At 50.5% G+C, this 21,266-nt stretch overlaps 1 protein-coding gene across 16 annotated transcripts in view; it reads right to left on the minus strand.

Moving 5' to 3' along the window:
- Window positions 1-21,266, minus strand: part of OTOF (otoferlin) — a 628,499-nt gene that overhangs the window by 56,354 nt on the left and 550,879 nt on the right. For 9 of the 16 annotated variants that reach the window (XM_073673811.1, XM_073673806.1, XM_073673805.1 and 6 more), the window contains 7 exons: window positions 11,324-11,443; window positions 10,070-10,231; window positions 9,828-9,990; window positions 9,238-9,368; window positions 6,770-6,799; window positions 4,218-4,337; window positions 1,162-1,228 (listed from right to left, as the gene is read on the minus strand). In XM_073673811.1, coding sequence (XP_073529912.1) covers window positions 1,162-1,228; window positions 4,218-4,337; window positions 6,770-6,799; window positions 9,238-9,368; window positions 9,828-9,990; window positions 10,070-10,231; window positions 11,324-11,443 — 793 coding nt within the window. The remainder of the gene's footprint in view (window positions 1-1,161; window positions 1,229-4,217; window positions 4,338-6,769; window positions 6,800-9,237; window positions 9,369-9,827; window positions 9,991-10,069; window positions 10,232-11,323; window positions 11,444-21,266) is intronic. The other 7 variants (XM_073673815.1, XM_073673818.1, XM_073673816.1 and 4 more) reach the window with 3 other exon arrangements.

The following is a 21,266-nucleotide window of genomic DNA, read 5'->3' on the forward strand; positions in this document are numbered from 1 at the left end:
TCCTTCATTTAAAAGACCCTTCACATTAGATTGTTGACCCAATATGGGCACATCTAGGATTCTGATCTCTTATACAATACCCTGTGATACGCCTCTATTGCAGAGTATGATGAACTTGTAGAGGGATGAACGGCAGGGATCGATATCAGGCCCCCCCGATTGGCCTAACGTCTATATCTGTCATGTAGAGTTAAAGGGTTAAGGGAATTGTCTCATCAGTGGCATCCCCTTTTAAACTCAAGCAGATATGGTGGGTGTGACAAATTTTGCCAGGGTAAGCCTTTTTTAACCAAAACTGTAGTCTTGAGCGGAGGCCATTCATATTAGTCTATGCAATATATGGGCGGCCAGAGCGGGAACCACCCTTCTTGGGAGGGATACAGAGTGACAGATTCTTCTGGGATCAATACTCTAAATAGACGAGGGTTGTCCTCATAGAAAAACCCTTTTAGTATTGTGTCTAACTTTTTTTTGTGACTACTATCAATTTACAGGGGATGTCCATGGAGATAAAAAATTCTAAAAAAAAATTCGGGAGAGAAATAAATGAATAGTCACACTCGATGATCCTCCACAGCTTCAGTTTTGACATTTAACAGGTCCCCACTTCCTGGCACCATCACACTGGAAATGGTGGCCTGCTTCCACCAGGTGGTAGGCCGAGGGGACATTTTTGGCTTGAAAAGCATCGGAACGGGAGCTGCGTGGATTCGGGAACAGCGAGTATCACCTACTTTTATTTTTATACCCTTTTATAAGTATTTTTTTCCCTGGGAAACCACTTTGCAGCTCCTAGAGGCACATGGAGCACCTAAATGTCCTCTGTATGGAACCACGGAGACCAGCGAGCCGACGGGTGAGCTCGGTGCATATGGCTTTGATTTATGCATGAGATGTGATTACACTATAGAAGGCCTTCGAGGCCGGGCCCTGATCTGGATTTGACCAAAGCCAATGCCAACTTTCATTGCTGTACAACATGAAGATGGTACGAATGTAGAAGAAGGGAGAGGACAACAACACTCATCGTTCTACCATCCTCATGCAAATTCTAGTGGCTTCACTGCATTCACATTGTCCCTGTGGTAAACATGGAAGTTGTCGGAAATGTAAAAAAAAAAGATTGTTCTGACTGCACCCGGACTACGATAACGCCATTACCATCTGCGATCTCCATCTCCTCCTTTTCTTCAGCTTCGGCCGCTGCCGCCTCCTGCTGGCGCAGTTGCTGGATGTGAAAAAGAAAACAAAAAGATCAGGAAATCACTGATAAGGGTTAAGAACGTGGCTATAAAACAACACAAAACGCATTCTATTACTATGTTATGGATCAGCAGATCCACAGATACCAGAAGAGGAAGGTGGTGCTGCCAGAAGAGAAGGGTGAAACTGCCAGAGGAGAAGGGTGGTACTGCCAGAGGAGAAGGGTGGTACTGCCAGAGGAGGAGGGTGGTGCTACAGGAGGAGGGTGGTGCTGCTACAGAAGGAGGAGGGTGGTACTGCCAGAGGAGGAGAGTGGTACTGCCAGAGGAGGAGAGTGCTGCTAGAGGAGGAGAGTGGTACTGCCAGAGGAGGAGGGTGCTGCTACAGGAGGAGGGTGGTGCTGCTACAGAAGGAGGAGGGTGGTACTGCCAGAGGAGGAGAGTGGTGCTACAGGAGGAGGGTGGTGCTGCCAGAGGAGGAAGGTGCTGCTGCAGGAGGAGGGTGGTGCTGCAGGAGGAAGAGAGTGGTACTGCCAGAGGAGGAGGGTGGTCCTACAGGGGGAGGGTGGTGCTGCCAGAGGAGGAAGGTGCTGCTGCAGGGGGAGGGTGGTGCTGCAGGGGGAGGGTGGAGCTACAGGAGGAAGAGGGTGGTGGTACTGACAGAGGAGGAGGGTGGTGCTACAGGGGGAGGGTGGTACTGCCAGAAGAGGAAGGTGCTGCTGCAGGAGGAGGGTGGTGCTGCTACAGAAGGAGGGTGGTGCTGCTACAGGAGGTGTAGGATGGTGCTGCCAGAGGAGGAAGGTGCTGCTGCAGTGGGAGGAGGGTGGTGCTGCTACAGGAGGAGGAGGGTGGTTCTGCTACAGGAGGAGGGTGGTGCTGCCAGAGGAGGAGTAGGGTGGTGCTGCCAGAGGAGGAAGGTGCTGCTGCAGGGGGAGGAGGGTGGTGCTGCTACAAGAGGAGGAGGGTGGTTCTGCCAGAGGAGGAAGGTGCTGCTGCAGGGGGAGGAGGGTGGTGCTGCTACAGGAGGAGGAGGGTGGTGCTGCTACAGGAGGAGGAGGGTGGTGCTGCTACAGCAGGAGGAGGGTGGTGCTGCTACAGGAGGAGGAGGGTTGTCGTGCTACAGGAGGAGTAGGGTGGTGCTGCTACAGGAGGAGGGTGGTGCTGCTACAGGAGGAGGAGGGTGGTGCTGCTACAAGAGGAGGAGGGTGGTGCTGACAGAGGAAGAAGGTGCTGCCGCAGGGGGAGGAGGGTGGTGCTGCTACAGGAGGAGGAGGGTGGTGTTGCTACAGGAGGAGTAGGGTGGTGCTGCTACAGGAGGAGGGTGGTGCTGCTACAGGAGGAGGAGGGTGGTGTTGCTACAGGAGGAGGAGGGTGGTGGTGCTACAACAGGAGGAGGGTGGTGCTGCTACAGGAGGAGGAGGGTGGTGTTGCTACAGGAGGAGGAGGGTGGTGCTGCTACAGGAGGAGGGTGGTGCTGCTACAGGAGGAGGAGGGTGGTGCTGCTACAGGAGGAGAGTGGTGCTACAGGGGGAGGGTGGTGCTGCCAGAGGAGGAAGATGCTGCTACAGGAGGAGTAGGGTGGTGCTACAGGGGGAGGGTGGTGCTACAGGAGGAGGAGGGTGGTGCTGCTACAGGAGGAGGAGGGTGGTGCTACAGGGGAAGGGTGGTGCTGCTACAGGAGGAGGGTGGTGCTGCCAGAGGAGGAGGGTGGTGCTACAGGAGTAGGAGGGTTGTGCACAGGAGGATGGTGCTGCTACAGAAGGAGTAGGGTGGTACTGCCAGAGGAGGAGGGTGCTGCTACAGAAGGAGGGTGCTGCTACAGGAGTAGGAGGGTTGTGCAGAGGTGCTGCTACAGAAGGAGTAGGGTGGTACTGCCAGAGGAGGAGGGTGCTGCTACGGGGGGAGGGTTGTACTGCCAGAGGAGGAGGATGGTGCTGCCACAGAAGGAGGGTGCTGCTACAGGGGGAGGAGGGTGGTACTGCCAGAGAAGGAGGGTGGTGCTGCAGGGGGAGTGTGCTGCTGCCAGAGAAGGAGGGAGGTGCTGCTAGAGAAGGAGGGTGCTGCTGCATGACGAGGGTGGTGCTGAGGAGCAGGAGGGTGGTGCTACAGGAGTAGGAGGGTTGTGCAGAGGTGCTGCTACAGAAGGAGTAGTGTGGTACTGCCAGAGGAGGAGGGTGCTGCTAAAGGAGGGGGAGGGTGGTACTGCCAGAGGAGGAGGATGGTGCTGCCACAGAAGGAGGGTGGTGCTACAGGGGGAGGAGGGTGGTACTGCCAGAGGAGGAGGGTGATGCTCCAGGGGGAGTGTGCTGCTGCCAGAGAAGGAGGGTGCTGCTGCATGAGGAGGGTGGTGCTGAGGATCAGGAGGGTGGTGCTACAGGGGAAGGGTGGTGCTACAGGGGGAGGGTGGTGCTACATGGGGAGGGTAGTGTTGCGATGGAGGAGGGTGGTGTTGCCAGATAAGTAGAGAGCTGTTCCAGGGGGAGGGTGTTGCTACTAGGGAAAGAAGGCCATGCTGCTAGGGGTGGAGGGTGGTATTGCTAGAGAAAGTGGATGGTGCTGCAAGAGGAGGAGGGTGGTGCTGCCAGAGAAGGACAGTGGTACTACAAGAGGTAGAGGTTGGATCTGTTAGAAGAGGAAAGTGGTGCTGCCAGAAAAGGAAGGCCATGCTGCTAGGGGGTGGTACTGCTAGAGGAAGTGTGTGGTGCTGCTACAGGTGGAGGATGTGGCTGATTTTCTGCATTTGCTGCACCTGACTACTATATTTACGGGTTCCCTTTTACATGCAGCATATCTCAGAAGTTTAAAGGTTATTCTGGAAAATCACATAATAATGATTCCATGATTCACACAGCAGGTGCTAATATATTAATCAGTCAATAAGACCATTTACAACATTACACCCATGTGCACTCACAGTACTAATCAGAAATATGGATTAAGAGGCTCTAGACAGATAATTTCAGGTCGTCTCTGAAATGACAGTGAGTGATAATGAAGCAGACCGTCATAACTCACCTCTTTCAGGGTCTCTATGGAGGCGAAGTACTTCGACCACCAGTCCAGCATGCTTTCATCGGGCTCCTCTTCTTCAATCTCTTCTCCTTTCTTCTTTTTCTTCTTCTTTTCATCCTCATTCTGGGAAAATATTGAATAACAAGTGTTATAGAATAGAAATGCTGTGTTGTTAATGTCTGAACGCAGCACTCAATGCCAGGCAGCTGATGTGATTTCAGAAAGTCAAAGGACATGGGTTGCCCAAGCTGATCTAGTACTGGATAATCTCAGCGGTGTAGGAGATTGGACGGTGCTCTTTATTAACCTCCATCTTATACATAGGCGAGGACCCTCTTAGAATATGCAGGGGTCCCTTTGTGAGTTTATTCACAATGTGTGGGCATATGTTGCATGTGAGTTGTGCAGATTTTTGGCCATGCAGCTTGTAGGTGAAGGACGTAGCGTCAGTGCAAACCTCATAGCTGAAAAATGCATTGCAGATATTGCACGTGGTGTGGTCATGCATTGCAGCAATACAGTGACGCCAAACCCACGGTGTGATCGCGACTGAATGTATCCGTATAGTCTACAGTGAGCCAATAAATGTCTGCTATTTACCTATAAGAAGCACTATTATTATTAGTTCCATTTATGAGTGACAGCCATGTGATATACAGTGGTTTGCAAAAGTATTCACCCCCCTTGGCATTTTTCGTGTTTTGCTCACAATCTGGAATTTCACTGCTTTTTTGAGGGTTTGCATCAGTTCATGTAAAGAACACGCCGACAACTTTGAACATTTGGTTTTCTTTTTATTGTGAAACAAAGAACAAATAGGACAAAATAACTGAAAACTTCAGGGTGCATAACTATTCACCCCCCTACAGTCAGTACTTTGTGGAGCCTCCTTTTGCGGTAATTACAGCTGCAAGTCGCTTTAGATAAGTCTCTGAGCTTTCCACATTTGGCCATTGGGATTTTTGCCCATTCCTCAAGGTAAAACTGCTCCAGCTCCTTCAGGTTAGATGTTTCCTCTGGTGAACAGCGATCTTCACGTCTGACCACAGATTCTCCATTGGATTAAGGTCTGGGCTGTGACTAGGCCACCCCAAAACATTAACACATTCCTCGAGTGTTGCTTTAGGATTACGCTTTGGGTCATTGTTTTGTTGGAAGGTGAACCTCCGTCCCAGTCTCAAATCACTGACAGACTGAAACAGGTTTTGCTCAAGAATAGCCCTGTATTTCGCACCATCCATCTTCACCTTAACTCGGATCATTTTCCCTGTTTCTGCTGCCAAAAAACATCCCCACAGAATGATGTTGCCACCACCATGTTTCACTGTGGGGATGGTGTTCTTCGGGTGATGAGCTGTGTTTGGCGCCAGACATAGCGTTTACCTTGGTGGCCAAAAAGTTCAATTTTGGTCTTCTCTGACCACAGCACCTTCCTCCATGCATTTGGGGAGTCTCCCACGTGTCTTTTGGTAAACTCAAAATGAGCCTTACAATTTCTGTGTGTAAGTAAAGGCTTTTTTCTGCCCACTCTTCCATAAAGGCCACCTCTATGGAGCGTACGACTTATCGTGGTTGTATAGACAGATACTCCTGTCTGGCTTGGGAACTCTGCAGCTCCTTCATGGTTACCTTTGGTCTGTGTGCTGCCTCTCTGATTAATGCCCTCCTTGCCCGGGCTGAGAGTTTTGGTGGGCGCCCTCTCTTGGCAGGTTTGTTGTGGTACCATGTTCTTTCCATTTGATGATAATGGATTTTATGGGGGATCATCAGAGATTGGGATATTTTTTTATAATGCAACCCTGACTTGTACTTCTCAACAACTTTGTCCCTGACTTGTTTGGAGATCTCCTTGGTCTTCATGGTGGTGTTTGGAGATCTCCTTGGTCTTCATGCTGGTTTTTGGAGATCTCCTTGGTCTTCATGGTGTTGTTTGGAGATCTCCTTGGTCTTCATGGTGGTGTTTGGAGATCTCCTTGGTCTTCATGGTGGTGTTTGGAGATCTCCTTGGTATTCATGGTGGTGTTTAGAGATCTCCTTGGTCTTCATGGTGTTGTTTGGAGATCTCCTTGGTCTTCATGGTGTTGTTTGGAGATCTCCTTGGTCTTCATGGTGTTTGGTTAGTGATGCCTCTTGCTTAATGGTGTTGCAGCCTCTGTCGCCTTTCAGAAAAGGTAAAGTGTATATACTGACAGACATGTGACACTTAGATTGCACAGAGGTGGACGTCCTCTCACTAAGCATGTGACTTATGAAGGTAATTGCTAGCACCAGAAACTTTTAGGGGCTTCATCGCAAAAGGGGTGAATACATATGGGATCAAATAATTAAATATTAGCAGGTGCATAACTATTTAGTGCTGGTGCATCACACAAATCAGATTACAAAAATATTTAAAACTGGTTCTAATGTAACAAAATAGGTAAAAGGCCAAGGGGGCGGTTAATACTTTCACACGCCACTGTATTAGGTGACCAGTGACTACAGTGTCGGTGAATATAACCCGCAGCACGCCGCCGGTCATAAGCTCTGTGACTGATGTGAAGACGATCACTTACCACATCAACCTTAACCACTGCGTCAGAGTTCTGCCACATAGAGGTGATGGGAAACGGAAAACAAAACACATGATGATTACGGACACAAGGTAACGACCATGGAGGACAGTGATATGTGGTAAGACACTGCACACAATGACAAAGTGGTTCTGAATAACAATAGTTATCTGAGACATACGGAAATGATCCGGCACAGGAGCACTGATGTGATCTGGTCCATCATATGCAAAACATTGTGAATTATATTCCCTAGGGGACAAGACTCTTTTACCTCAGGGGCAGGTCTTCTCTCCCTCAGGGGCAGGGCCTTCTCTCACTCATGAGCAGAGCCTTCTCTCCCTCAGGGGCAGGTCTTCTCTCCCTCAGGTTAAGGGCCTTCTCTCCCTCATGAGCAGAGCCTTCACTCCCTCATGAGCAGAACCTTCTCTCCCTCAGGGGCAGGCCTTCTCTCCCTCAGGGGCAGGCCTTCTCTCCCTCAAGGGCAGAGCCTTCTCTCCCTCAAAGGCAGTTCTTCTCTCCCTCAGGTTAAGGGCCTTCTCTCCCTCATGAGCAGAGCCTTCTCTTCCTCAGGGGCAGGTCTTCTCTCCCTCATGAGCAGAGCCTTCTCTCCCTCAGGTTAAGGGCCTTCTCTCCCTCATGAGCAGAGCCTTCTCTCCCTCAAGGGCAGGGCCTTCTCTCCCTCAGGGGCAGGCCTTCTCTCCCTCATGAGCAGAGCCTTCTCTCCTTCAGGTTAAGGGCCTTCTCTCCCTCAGGTTAAGGGCCTTCTCTCCCTCAGGGGCAGGCCTTCTCTCCCTCAAGGGCAGAGCCTTCTCTTCCTCAAGGGCAGGGCCTTCGCTCCCTCAAGGGCAGGGCCTTCTCTCCCTCAGGGGCAGGCCTTCTCTCCCTCATGAGCAGAGCCTTCTCTCCCTCAAGGGCAGAACCTTCTCTTCCTCAGGGGCAGGCCTTCTCTCCCTCATGAGCAGAGCCTTCTCTCCCTCAAGGGCAGAACCTTCTCTTCCTCAGGGGCAGGCCTTCTCTCCCTCATAGGCAGCTCTTCTCTCCCTCATGTGCAGAGCCTTTTCTCCCTCAGGGGCAGGGCCTTCTCTTCCTCAGGGGCAGGGCCTTCTCTCCCTCAGGGGCAGCGCCTTCTCAACCTTTAAGGGCAGGGCTGCTTTCTCTACCTTTTAGGGCAGGGACTTCTTCCCCTTTATGGCAGGGTCTTCTCTACCTTTAGTGGCAGGACTGCATTCTTTACTTTTAGGGGCAGGGTCTTCTCCCGCTTTAGGGCAGAGTCTTCATTACCTTTTCGGGCAGGGCCTTCTTTTCCTTCAGGGACAGGGCTTTCTCTTCAATTAGGGTAAGGCCTTTTATTCCTTTAGGGTCAGGGCCTTCTTTACCTTTATGGGCAGGGTCTTCTCTACCTTAGGGCAGGAACTTCTCCCCCTTTACGGCAGTGTCTTCATTACCTTTAGGGTCAGGGCCTTCTATCCATTTAGGGTAAGGCCTTTTATTCCCTTAGGGGCAGGGTCTTCTCTACCTTTAGGGGTAGGGCCTTCTCTACCTTTAGGGCAGGGCCTCCTTTCCTCTTAAGAGAAGGGCTTTCTCTCCCTTTAGGGGAAAGAATTCTCTCAATTCAGGGTAAGGCCTTTTTTTCTTTTAGGGGAAGGGCCTTCTCTCTCTTTAGGGCAGGGTCTTCATTACCTTTAGGGGCAGGGCTTTCTCTCTCTTTAGGGTAAGGCCTTCTCTACCTTAAGGGCACAGTCTTCTCTCCTTTCAGGGGCAGGGCCTTCTCTACCTTTAGGACAGGCCTTTTCTACTTTTAGGGCAGGGTCTTCACTACCATTAGGGGTAGGGCCTTCTCTCTTTTTAGGGTAAGGCCTTTTATTCCTTTAGGAGCAGAGTCTTCTTTACCTTTAGGACTAGGGCATTCTACACCATTAGGAGCAAGGCATTCTACACCATTAGAAGCAGGGCCTTCTCTACCTTTAGGGCAGAGCTTTCTTTCCTTTCAGGAGCAGGGCTTTTTCTACCTTTAGAGCAGGGCTTTCTCTACCTTTAGGGCAGGGCCTTCTCTACCTTTAGGCCGGGGTTTTCTCTACCTTTAGGAGCAGGTTCTTCTCTACCAAGCTCTTATTGTCTATTTTATTTGCATTTCTTTCACATTTCATGCTATGTATTTATAAAACTCTGCATTTCACACGTTCAGCACCCTGAAAAGTTATGGCCTACAAAAACAAATTTTGGGGTAGGAGGAGTCTGGCACAAAAAAAGGTGGAGAAGGAGGAGTATGGCACAGAGGAAGAGTGGAGAATGAGGAGTCTGGCACATAAAGAGAGGGAAGAGGGCTCTAGCTACTAGGAAGGAGGGATCTGACACAGGAAGTTTGGGGGTCCATGACATGAAAATATATTAGAGGAAGGTCTGACATATTGAAAAGCTGTGAAAATAACGCCGAAATTCATCACTTTCCAATAACTCTCCAGACTCACCGCTTCTAGTTTCACCATAGTCTCCATTTTTTTTATAGGCACCTCGGGTTCCATGTTGATGACTATTTCACCTGTGGGGCGAGAGTAGGGCCCTCCGTTTGCCATTGCCATATAGCCATTCATCAATTTAGCTAAACAGAAAAGGACAGAAAAGGACAGAGCACAGGACAGACTCAAGACGAGAAGTCACATAGCATGAAGTCATAGCTGGCAACGAGAATATGGAAATAAGAGAAAATCTGAGCTGATGGTAGAAAGGACAAGGAGTCAAGAGCAGAGATTTCTCCATACTGGAGAAACAATATAGACTGAGTCTATACATAGATACAGAGAAAATCACCCAACACTTCAGAATCAGTGACGAAAGATCCTAAAAGTGTCGCATAACCACACACCCATCAGTAGTATACATTCCCAGCTTTCCTGCACCACTTTATTGTTTAAGGTGCAGTACCACCCCAGACCACGTGGTGTGCTCTTACAGAGATGTATGTCTATGGGCAGCCACAAGCCTCTTTTAGCTTACGTGTAGCAGTTTCATAGTCATATGTACCTGTATGCTTATGACAGCACATATTTTTGACATTTACCTGTTGCCATCCACTGCTGAGACTTCTTATCTGGGGGTCGATAGATAAATTTGCGCAATGAGCTGACCGCATGAGACCCAACAAGGGTATATCGACCAAACGCCCGGCAGTCCACCACCCGGACGTTCAGTGGTGGATGAAGCAGCTCGTTCTCCGGAAGGTCCTACCAAAAAAAACAGAAAGATGTTACATTCGGTCTCAGGACCCCATGGTCACCATCGATCCTTATGATGGCCACTTACCACCTCAAACCATTTTACTAAAGTGCTAAAGTTGGGGTTCTTCTTGTAGTTCTGGATGAGTGCGGACTGCACGCCTTTCCCAGCACATTCAATATCCACCCTTGGTCTGTCCACTTGGGCGAGGTTGACCCTCTTGAGGTCTCTGAGCCCCCAAAAGAGGATCTAGATGGAAAAAAAATCTAGTTGGGTAAATTTGCTAAATTTATATAACCCCTTCATGACCGGTGCGACTTTGCACTATAATTTTATTTCCTCCCCTTCTTCCATGAGCCGTAACTTTTTTATTTTCCTGTTGACATATTCGCATGAGGGCTTGTTTTTTTGCGGGACGAGTTGTAGTTTTTGAATGACGCCATGAATTTTACCAAATAATGTACTGGAAAAGGAAAATTAAATTACAAATAAGGTGAAATAGTGAAAAAAAGGCAACTCCGATATTTTTTTTTTGCTTTTGATTTTATGCAGTACAATGCTCTGGAATCATGATTCTTCAGGTCAGTATGATTATGACAAAACCAACTTATACTTTTTTTTTTACATTTTGGTGGTTAAAGCAAATTCAGAATTTTGTCAAAGGAAAAAAAGATTTATTTCGCCATTTTTCGTGGATGCAGCTGCGTGAGAGTTGTTTCTAGTGCTCCGAGCTGTAGATTTTACTGATACTGTTTTGGGATACATATAAACTTTTGAATGCTTTTACGAAATGCGGACTATCAATTTATTTTTTCTTTAACACTTAAGGAATTTAACGTGTGATGTAAATAATTATATGTTGTGATAGATCGGACTTTTATAGACACAAAAATACCAATTTTATTTTTGCTTTTGTATTTCTTTACTTTTTAACTGCGAAAAAAGGAGCGATTCAAACTTTTAAATGTTTTTTTGTTGTTTAAAACTTTTTACATTTTTGATTTATTTTTTTAGTCCCTCTGGGGGTATTAAACCTGTAAATGCATTAACTGGCCTTCATAGGAGGACCACCCTACCGTGATATCCTATTGGCACTGCGCTATCACCCCACAGGGGGCTGATGGGAGCTGGTGCACGAGCCCACCCGCAAGACAGCCATTTAAATCCCACTGTCAATAGCATTTAAATGGTTAAGCAGACAGCTGTGATACACAGCCAGTGAGCCCGCTCCATACACCCCCTGTGCCCGTATGGTGTAATTCCTATGGATCTCAAAAATATCGTCAGTTTCCTATAGCTCACATCCCTCTGCTATAATAATCTGTGGTGACATCTACATACCTCCACTCTGTATTTACTCAGAACAGGTCGGATGCCCATTGGGACCGGAAGGATGGGCCCTCTGTCCATGTCTGTGGGTCCATCAATAGAAGGGAGGTCAGACTTACCAGCGGGGCCAATCTACAAGATAAAAAATATGATATGTAGTATGTTAAGATGAACATTCTGATGAACTTTGATGTAATGTCCTTAAAACAAGTCAAAATGAGGCTGAGTATTGTGTGTGGCCTCCAAGTGCCTGTATGACCTCTCTACAATGCCTGGGCAAGCTCCTGATGAGGCTGAGTATTGTGTGTGGCCTCCACGTGCCTGTATGACCTCCCTAAAACGCCTGGGCATGCTCCTGATGAGGCTGAGTATTGTGTGTGGCCTCCACGTGCCTGTATGACCTCCCTACAACGCCTGGGCATGCTCCTGATGAGGCTGAGTATTGTGTGTGGCCTCCACGTGCCTGTATGACCCCCCTACAACGCCTGGGCATGCTCCTGATGAGGCTGAGTATTGTGTGTGGCCTCCACGTGCCTGTATGACCTCCCTACAACGCCTGGGCATGCTCCTGATGAGGCTCAGTATTGTGTGTGGCCTCCACGTGCCTGTATGACCTCCCTACAACGCCTGGGCATGCTCCTGATGAGGCTGAGTATTGTGTGAGGCCTCCACGTGCCTGTATGACCTCCCTACAACGCCTGGGCATGCTCCTGATGAGGCTGAGTATTGTGTGTGGCCTCCACGTGCCTGTATGACCTCCCTACAACGCCTGGGCATGCTCCTGATGAGGCTGAGTATTGTGTGTGGCCTCCACGTGCCTGTATGACCTCCCTACAACGCCTGGGTATGCTCCTGATGAGGCTGAGTATTGTGTGTGGCCTCCACGTGCCGGTATGACCTCCCTACAACGCCTGGGCATGCTCCTGATGAGGCTGAGTATTGTGTGTGGCCTCCACGTGCCTGTATGACCTCCCTACAACGCCTGGGCATGCTCCTGATGAGGCTGAGTATTGTGTGTGGCCTCCACGTGCCGGTATGACCTCCCTACAACGCCTGGGCATGCTCCTGATGAGGCTGAGTATTGTGTGTGGCCTCCACGTGCCTGTATGACCTCCCTACAACGCCTGGGCATGCTCCTGATGAGGCTGAGTATTGTGTGCGGCCTCCACGTGCCTGTATGACCTCCCTACAACGCCTGGGCATGCTCCTGATGAGGCTGAGTATTGTGTGTGGCCTCCACGTGCCTGTATGACCTCCCTACAACGCCTGGGCATGCTCCTGATGAGGTGAGTATTGTGTGTGGCCTTCACGTGCCTGTATGACCTCCCTACAACGCCTGGGCATGCTCCTGATGAGGCTGAGTATTGTGTGTGGCCTCCACGTGTCTGTATGACCTCCCTACAACGCCTGGGCATGCTCCTGATGAGGCTGAGTATTGTGTGTGTCTTCCACGTGGCTGTATGACCTCCCTACAATGCCTGGGCATGCTCCTGATGAGGCTGAGTATTGTGTGTGGCCTCCACGTGCCTGTATGACCTCCCTACAACGCCTGGGCATGCTCCTGATGAGGCTGAGTATTGTGTGTGGCCTCCACGTGCCTGTATGACCTCCCTACAACGCCTGGGCATGCTCCTGATGAGGCTGAGTATTGTGTGTGGCCTCCACGTGCCTGTATGACCTCTCTACAACGCCTGGGCATGCTCCTGATGAGGCTGAGTATTGTGTGTGGCCTCCACGAGCCTGTATGACCTCCCTACAACGCCTGGGCATGCTCCTGATGAGGCTGAGTATTGTGTGTGGCCTCCACGTGCCTGTATGACTTCCCTACAACGCCTGGGCATGCTCCTGATGAGGTTGCGGATGGTCTCCTGTGGGATCTCCTCCCAGACCTGGACTAAAGCATCCGCCAACTCCTGTACAGTCTGTGGTGCAACGTGACGTTGGTGGATGGAGCGAGACATGATGTCCCAGATGTGCTCAATCGGATTCAGGTCTGGGGAACGGGCGGGCCAGTCCATAGCTTCAATGCCTTCATCTTGCAGGAACTGCTGACACACTCCAGCCACTTGAGGTCTGGCATTGTCCTGCATTAGGAGGACCCCAGGGTCAACCGCACCAGCATATGGTCTCACAAGGGGTCTGAGGATCTCATCTCGGTACCTAATGGCAGACAGGCTACCTCTGGCGAGCACATGGAGGGCTGTGCGGCCCTCCTAAGAAATGCCACCCCACACCATTACTGACCCACTGCCAAACCGGTTATGCTGAAGGATGTTGCAGGCAGCAGATCGCTCTCCACAGCGTCTCCAGACTCCGTCACGTCTGTCACATGTGCTCAGTGTGAACCTGCTTTCATCTGTGAAGAGCACAGGGTGCCAGTGGCGACTTTGCCAATCCTGGTGTTCTGTGGCAAATGCCAAGCGTCCTGCACGGTGTTGGGCTGTGAGCACAACCCCCATCTGTGGATGTTGGGCCCTCATACCACCCTCATGGAGTCGGATTCTAACCATTTGTGCAGACACATGCACATTTGTGGCCTGCTGGAGGTCATTTTGTAGGGCTCTGGCAGTGCTCTTCCTGTTCCTCCTTGCACAAAGGTGGAGGTAGCGGTCCTGCTGCTGGGTTTTTGCCCTCCTACGGCCCTCTCCACGTCTCCTGGTGTACTGGCCTGTCTCCTGGTAGCGCCTCCAGCCTCTGGACAAAACGCTGACAGACACAGCAAACCTTCTTGCCACAGCTCGCATTGATGTGCCATCCTGGATGAGCTGCACTACCTGAGCAACTTCTGTGGGTCGTCTCATGCTACCACGAGTGTGAAAGCGCAACCAACATTCAAAAGTGACCAAAACATCAGCCAGAAAGCATTGGTACTGAGATGTGGTCTGTGGTCCCCACCTGCAGAACCACTCCTTTATTGAGGGTGTCTTGATAATTGCCAATAATTTCCATCTATTGTCTATTCCATTTGCACAACAGCATGTGAGATTGATTGTCAATCAGTGTTGCTTCCTAAGTGGACAGTTTGATATCACAGAAGTTTCATTTACTTGGAGTTATATTCTGTTGTTTAAGTGCTCCCTTTATTTTTTTGAACAGTGTGTATATATATATATATATATATATATGAAAATTGTACATTCACGCTGAAGGCATCAAAACTATGAATTAACACTTGTGGAATTATATACTTAATAGTGTTGAGCGAGCACTAAAATGCTCGGGTGCTCGAAGCTCGGGCCGAGCTCGCCGTGATACTCGGGTGCTCGACCCGAGCAACGAGCCGAATGTTAGTCTATGGGAGACCTGAGCATTTTTGCGGCGGCACCCCCCGGCAGTCTTTTAAAAGCCTAACAAGTGCCCAAAACGATAGTGACAGTGCTCAAATGACATGGGGACAGCATGGGGATCGCCCCAGGAAGCATTTCTGACCCCCAGGTCACTGCTGTTAACAACGTGGTCAGAGGTATTAAGCCACTTTTACAGGCTCACAATAAAACGAAAGTGAAACTTTTTTCCTGTGAAATATGTTAAGGAACATCCTTTCCAGGGAAAAGACTTGTGTATAAGTTAAAATAAATGACCAAAAACAAAAATACTCCTCCACACCTTGGGCTATGTTCACAAGTAGCATTTTTTATGCGTTTTTGCACTTTTGTATTGCTTTCAACTATGACAAATGCATTCACCGGGAAATGTCATTTTAACATTTTACAACCTTATCTGGCCATGTGCTGTGTGACACATGCATAAAGTGCTGAAAAGACATGGGAACAGCATGGGGAAGACCCCTGGAAGCATCTCTGACTCCCAGGTCACTGTCTAAAAGTGTGCCCATCATAAGTGATCCTTGCCGCATCAGAAGATGCAGACTTGCAACTATCCCCATGCAAGTTCTAGTCCCAGGGCAGTGTTCAATTGTACCTCCCCCATTCCTTGCAATACAAGCGCAAGTATGCAGCCTGCCACCCACCCACCCCCAGGCTGCAATACCATACTGCTTGCTTGCTTGAACTTGGTGTCCATACTCAGTCCCCAGCCGCCCCGCGGCCAAGTGTCCACACGGTCCCCAGCCTCCTGGGGGCAGTCGGGTGTCCATAAACGGTCCCCAGCCACCCCCATTTCTCCTTGGAACATCCCCCCACACACTTTTCTTAGCCCGGCCTGCTTTAGGCAGCATTGGACGAGCCCACCAGAGAACCAGACTCCTCCGGTGGGCCCTGACTTCTCCATCGGTGGAGTTGAGAGTGCCAAGGTGAGGAGCATGATGATGATGACAGAAGTTAGCATCTGCTATGTTTTCTTTTAATGCAAGTGTAAGTGTGCAGCCTGCCACCCACCCACCCCCAGGCTGCAATGCCATACTGCTAGCTTGCACTTGAAATGGGGCCTTTTAGTTTAGAGGAGGCCGAAGCTGGCCACTACCTCATGGCTGCTTCGGCAGCGAGGTATCCATACTCAGTCCCCAGCCGCCCCTATTTGTCCTGGTGTGCCTTATACATAAGATTAAGCGTGTATACCAAAACATTACCTGTGCCCTCCCCAGTGCATTTAGTGGGAAGGAGAGCCTATTCCGCTGTAGTGTGTGCATGCCAAACCCCTGTTCATGGTACATGCGAAGATGCCTCCCACCTTGCACCTGTCGTTGCAGACTTGCAACTATCCCCATTCAAGTCCTTGTCCCAGGGCAGTGTTCAATTGTACCTCTCCCATTCCTTGCAATGCAAGCGCAAGTATGCAGCCTGCCACCCACCCACCCCCAGGCTGCAATACCATACTGCTTGCTTGCTTGCACTTTAAATTGGGCCTTTTAGGCATGTGGAGACGGAATCTGGCCACCACGTCATGGCTGTGTCGGCGGCCTGGTATCCATACTCAGTCCCCAGCCGCCTGGTGGCCGGGTGTCCCCACTTGCTCCCCAGCCTCCAGGGGGTGGCCGGGTGTCCATACTCGGTCCCCAGCCACCCCTATTTGTACCGGTAACCTTTCCCACACTTTTCTTAGCCTGGCCTGCTTTAGGGCAGCATTGGCCGAGCCCACCAGACTATCAGACTCCTCCGGTGGGCCCTGGCTTCTCCATCAGGGGAGTTGAGAGTGCCAAGGTGAGGAGCATGATGAGGATGATAGAAGTTAGCATCTGCTTTGTTTTCTTGGAATGCAAGCGCATGTATGTAGTAGCGGCTAGGCCTGAGGAGGTCAGCGTTTTGGCGCATATCCTACCTCCTCCGAGGATTGCTGGATGTTTTCCTGCTACTATCCAAGTTGTATGACTCCCGTTAAAACAAATCTTCAGGTGATAAATGGATGAGGTAGTGGCAAAGAGAAAGAGCAGGAGGAACAGAGACCATTCACATCAATATCAGGCCAGTCAACCAGATATGTCTTGTAGGATATGTTTCTGTAACAAAAGTAGCGGTTCGGCTACACAGTTATAGGGCATACAGTGAGTGCAATGCCTACCAAAAATTTCGAGCCACTCCAATGCCCCTTGAAAGTGACATGGAGGTCAGAGGGCGTTAACTAAACCTTTTTTTCCATTTATAGCAACTGGGTCTCCTGTGCACTGTTGGCCTAAGCAGTGAATGGAAGGCTTTCCAAAAATTATGAGGTACTTCAATGCCCCTTACAAGAGCCATGTGTGGCACCCCAGGGGTCTGGTCACCACAGTAATAGAGATTACGTCGGAGAGCAAGTGGGAGGTTTCCTGGTCAGGATCCCTTAAACATGCAACATCCTCCTGCCCCAGTCCTGGGAGGGGAGAATTCTGCCCTTATAAACTGGATCTGGGGCGGGGTTGAGTGAGTCAGAGAACAGTCAGAGTCAGAGTGAGAGCAAGGGAAAGTAACAGCAAGGAGCTCTGTAGGAGCTAGGAGCTAAAGACCAGGGGCTGGAAGCTGAGCAGAGCTCGCCCTGGCAGAAGACAATAGGAACCGGACACAGGAGTCCGAAGCTGTGAGGACTTATATATCCAGCAGCAGAAACCAGCCGGCAGGGGATTTCAGGTCCTCTGGCCATAGAAGCCCGGAGGCTCAGTCACAAGCAAGGGACCAGCACCGCCGTCGTGGAGCAGAGACTAACGGAAGGCCCCAAGTCACCAGCCATACGGGTGAGCACTACACGGTACACTCAGGGACGTGGGCTACTTCTACCCGCTTACAGCAAGGTAGCCAGGAAGAGTGCAGACAGACGGGGAGGCCTACAACTCCACCTGGCCAGGGGAACTCCTGCTTGCTCACAGACTGACCAGGCCTCTTAAGCTAGCCAGTACTCCCGGGAGGGTCTACCTTATAATCATCAGTAAAGACCCTGAACTGCACTGCAAAGACTCTCAGTCGTTCCTGCTGCGCTCGTGCACCATCACCCCCATCATCCACACTCACTGCCCTGAGGCTATACTCCTCCCGAGGGGAGTTATCCCATTTTATGCTGCGCACACAACACCAGCCTCAGCGGTCTGCCTCGCAGCGGTGGTACTCCCTGACCGTAATCCACGGGTGGCGCAGTCGGACAATTAACCTCAAAACCTAAGAAAGATTGCCACTGGTTTGACCAGCCTGAGCCACGGGACCGGGTCACCGCCACGGAGACTACAGACCCCAGAGACCCGGCACCGGGTATCCCACACAAGTGTACACACGGCCCAGGGGGAGCGTCACATGCAGTACAGCATATTACAAACATAAGTCCCATTATTGGGGAGTGGGTGTCCCATAGTATTTGCTTATGCCTTGCAAGCAAAAGCTGCCAAAAATTAGGACGGAGCAACTTGCAATGCCCCTTACAAGAGCCATGCAGTACAGCATATTACAAACATAAGTCCCATTATTGGGGAGTGGGTCTCCCATAGTATTTGCTTATGCTTTCACAGCAAAAGCTGCCAAAAATTAGGACGGAGCAACTTGCAATGCCCCTTACAAGAGTCATGCAGTACAGCATATTACAAATATAAGTCCCATTATTGGGGAGTGGGTCTCCCATAGTATTTGCTTATGCTTTCCCAGCAAAAGCTGCCAAAAATTAGGACGGAGCAACTTGCAATACCCCTTACAAGAGCCATGCAGTACAGCATATTACAAACATAAGTCCCATTATTGGGGAGTGGGTCTCCCATAGCATTTGCTTATGTTTTCCCAGCAAAAGCTGCCAAAAATTAGGACGGAGCAACTTGCAATGCCCCTTACAAGAGCCATGCAGTACAGCATATTACAAACATAAGTCCCATTATTGGGGAGTGGATGTCCCATGGTATTTGCTTATGCTTTCCCAGCAAAAGCTGCCAAAAATTAGGACGGAGGAACTTGCAATGCTGGCACCCTGGTGGTATAGTGGTGGTGGAGGCTGAGGATAAGGAGAAGAAGATTAAACAGCCGAAACGAGGAAGCGTATACCCATGTGTGGGTGTGAAGCGGTGCATGTGAATACACCTCCCGAAATAACACAGTGGATTTGACTTTATGTTACTCTGCTGTCATTTGGTGGTGATGAGAAGTCTGGCCCAATCCAGCCCTTGTTCATTTTGATAAGGGTCAGCTTGTCAGCATTGTCAGTTGACAGGCGAGTGCGCTTATCAGTTATAATTCCCCCAGCGGCACTAAAAACACGCTCCGATAACACGCTAGCGGCAGGGCAGACCAGGACCTCCAAGGCGTACAGAGCGAGTTCATTCCAAGTGTCCAGCTTGGATACCCAATAATTAAAAGGCACAGAGGAATCACGGAGGACGCTGGTACGATCGGCAAGGTACTCCCTCACCATCTTTTGAAACTTTCCACTCCTTGTGAGAGTACCCCGCGCCTCAGGGCCTGTAAGCTGGGCGGGTGTCAGAAAACTGTCCCAGAACATTGACAGTGTTCCCCTGCCTCTGCTGGATTGGAGTTGCATCTCTCTCGCCTGTACGCCTTGGTTGGGCAATGAACTGTGACCTCTGCCGCTAGCGTGTTCAGATGGGAATTTTTTTAAGAGTTCTGCAGCAAGGGCCTTCTGGTATTGCCCCATTTTTGTAGACCTCTCCACCTCAGGAATAAGAGAGTGAAAGTTCTCCTTGTAGCGTGGGTCTACAAGTGTCACCAACCAGTAATGACTGTCACCCAACATTTTGACAACGCGAGGGTCACGGTTAAGGCAGCGTAACATAAAGTCAGCCATGCGTGCCAGACTGGTAACGGGCAAGATTTCCGTGTCCTCACCAAGATGACGACTGACCATGCTCTCCTCCTCCTCCTCTTCCTCCTCCCCCCTGTCCTCAGGCCACCCACGCTGAACCGACGGTATGACACTTGTACAGGTACTACCGTCTACAACGCATGATAGCAGCTCCTGTTCCTCCTCCTCCTCCTCCTCTCCCTCATTGTCCCCCAATGCACGTTGGGATGAGATGAGGCTGGGCTGTGTGTAATCGCCCGCTACGGCTTTTTGATCCATCTCATCATACTCTGGCTGCAATGCCTCCTCTTTAATTCTCTGCAGAGAGCGTTGCAAAAGACAGACAAGTGGGATGCTGACACTAATGATGGCGTCATCGCCACTCACCATCTTGGTGGCCTCCTCAAAGTTTGTCAGGATGGTACATATGTCAGACATCCAGGTCCACTCCTGAGGTCTTATGTGTGGAGTCTGACCTGAATATCGACGGCCTTGTTGCAGCTGGTACTCAACAACTGCTCTCTTCTGCTCACAAATCCTTTGCAACATGTGGAGGGTAGAGTTCCAGCGTGTGGGGACATCACACACCAGTCGGTGTGACGGACGCTGCAAACGCTGCTGCAACACAGCAAGGGCGGCGGAAGCTGTAGCCGTCTTGCGAAAATGAGCTGACAGGCGGCGTACTTTCACGAGCAGATCTGGCAACTCGGGGTACGATTTAAGAAACCGCTGAACCACGAGGTTAAGCACATGAGCCAGGCATGGTACGTGTGTGATCTCACCTCGCCTCAGAGCCGCCACCAGGTTACGGCCATTGTCACACACGACCATGCCGGGATGTAGGTTCAGCGGTCTCAGCCACAGATCTGCCTGCTCTTTCACAGCTGTCCACAACTCACAAGCAGTGTGAGGTTTATCACCTAAGCTTATGAGTTTCAGCACAGCCTGTTGCCGCTTGGCGGAGGCAGTACTTCAATGCTTCCAGCTTGCAACTGATGTGGTGATATCTGAGATGGAGGCTGAACATGAGGAGGAGGAGGAGGAGGAGGATGCGCAGGAGCTGTACACTGTGGGGGCAACTCTGACTGACATAGGGCCCGCAATCCTCGGTGTGGGGAGGATGTGTTCTGTCCCAAGGTCTGACTGGGTCCCGGCTTCCACTATGTTTACCCAGTGTGCCGTCAGAGAGATGTACCGTCCCTGGCCACAAGCACTTGTCCACGTGTCCGTTGTCAGGTGGACTCTCCCAGTAACTGCGTTGTTGAGGGCACGGCAGATGTTTTGGGACACATGCTTGTGTAGTGCGGGGATGGCACACCGGGCAAAATAGTGTCGGCTGGGGACCGAGTACCGAGGGACGGCAACCGCCATAAGATTGCGGAAGGATTCCGTCTCCACCAGCCTAAAAGGCAGCATTTCCAACACAAGCAGTCGTGAAATGTGCGAATTTAGGACTGTGGCCTGTGGGGTGTTAGCTGCGAATTTGCGCTTTTGTTCAAAGGTCTGGGATATGGACAATTGAACGCTGCGGTGGGACGTGGACGTTGATGCTGTTTCTTGAGAAACTGCCATAACAAGTGAAGACTGAGAGGAGGGGGCATCTTTACATGCAGTATGGACTGGGTATTGCCTTGCACACACAACAGGGGGTTCTATTGCACGCACAACAGTGGAAGAAGCAGTGGTGACACCCGCTGACACTGGTCGTGGACCCTGGGTTTCGCCCCACAAAGTCGGGTGCTTTGCTGCCATGTGCCTGATCATGCTGGTGGTGGTCAGGCTGGTAGTTTTGTCACCCCTGCTGATGCTGGCATGG

Source organism: Phyllobates terribilis, unplaced genomic scaffold (assembly GCF_046119375.1).
Source record: "Phyllobates terribilis strain yellow unplaced genomic scaffold, ASM4611937v1 Scaffold_3__8_contigs__length_932513732, whole genome shotgun sequence".
Taxonomy (NCBI): Eukaryota; Metazoa; Chordata; class Amphibia; order Anura; family Dendrobatidae; genus Phyllobates; species Phyllobates terribilis.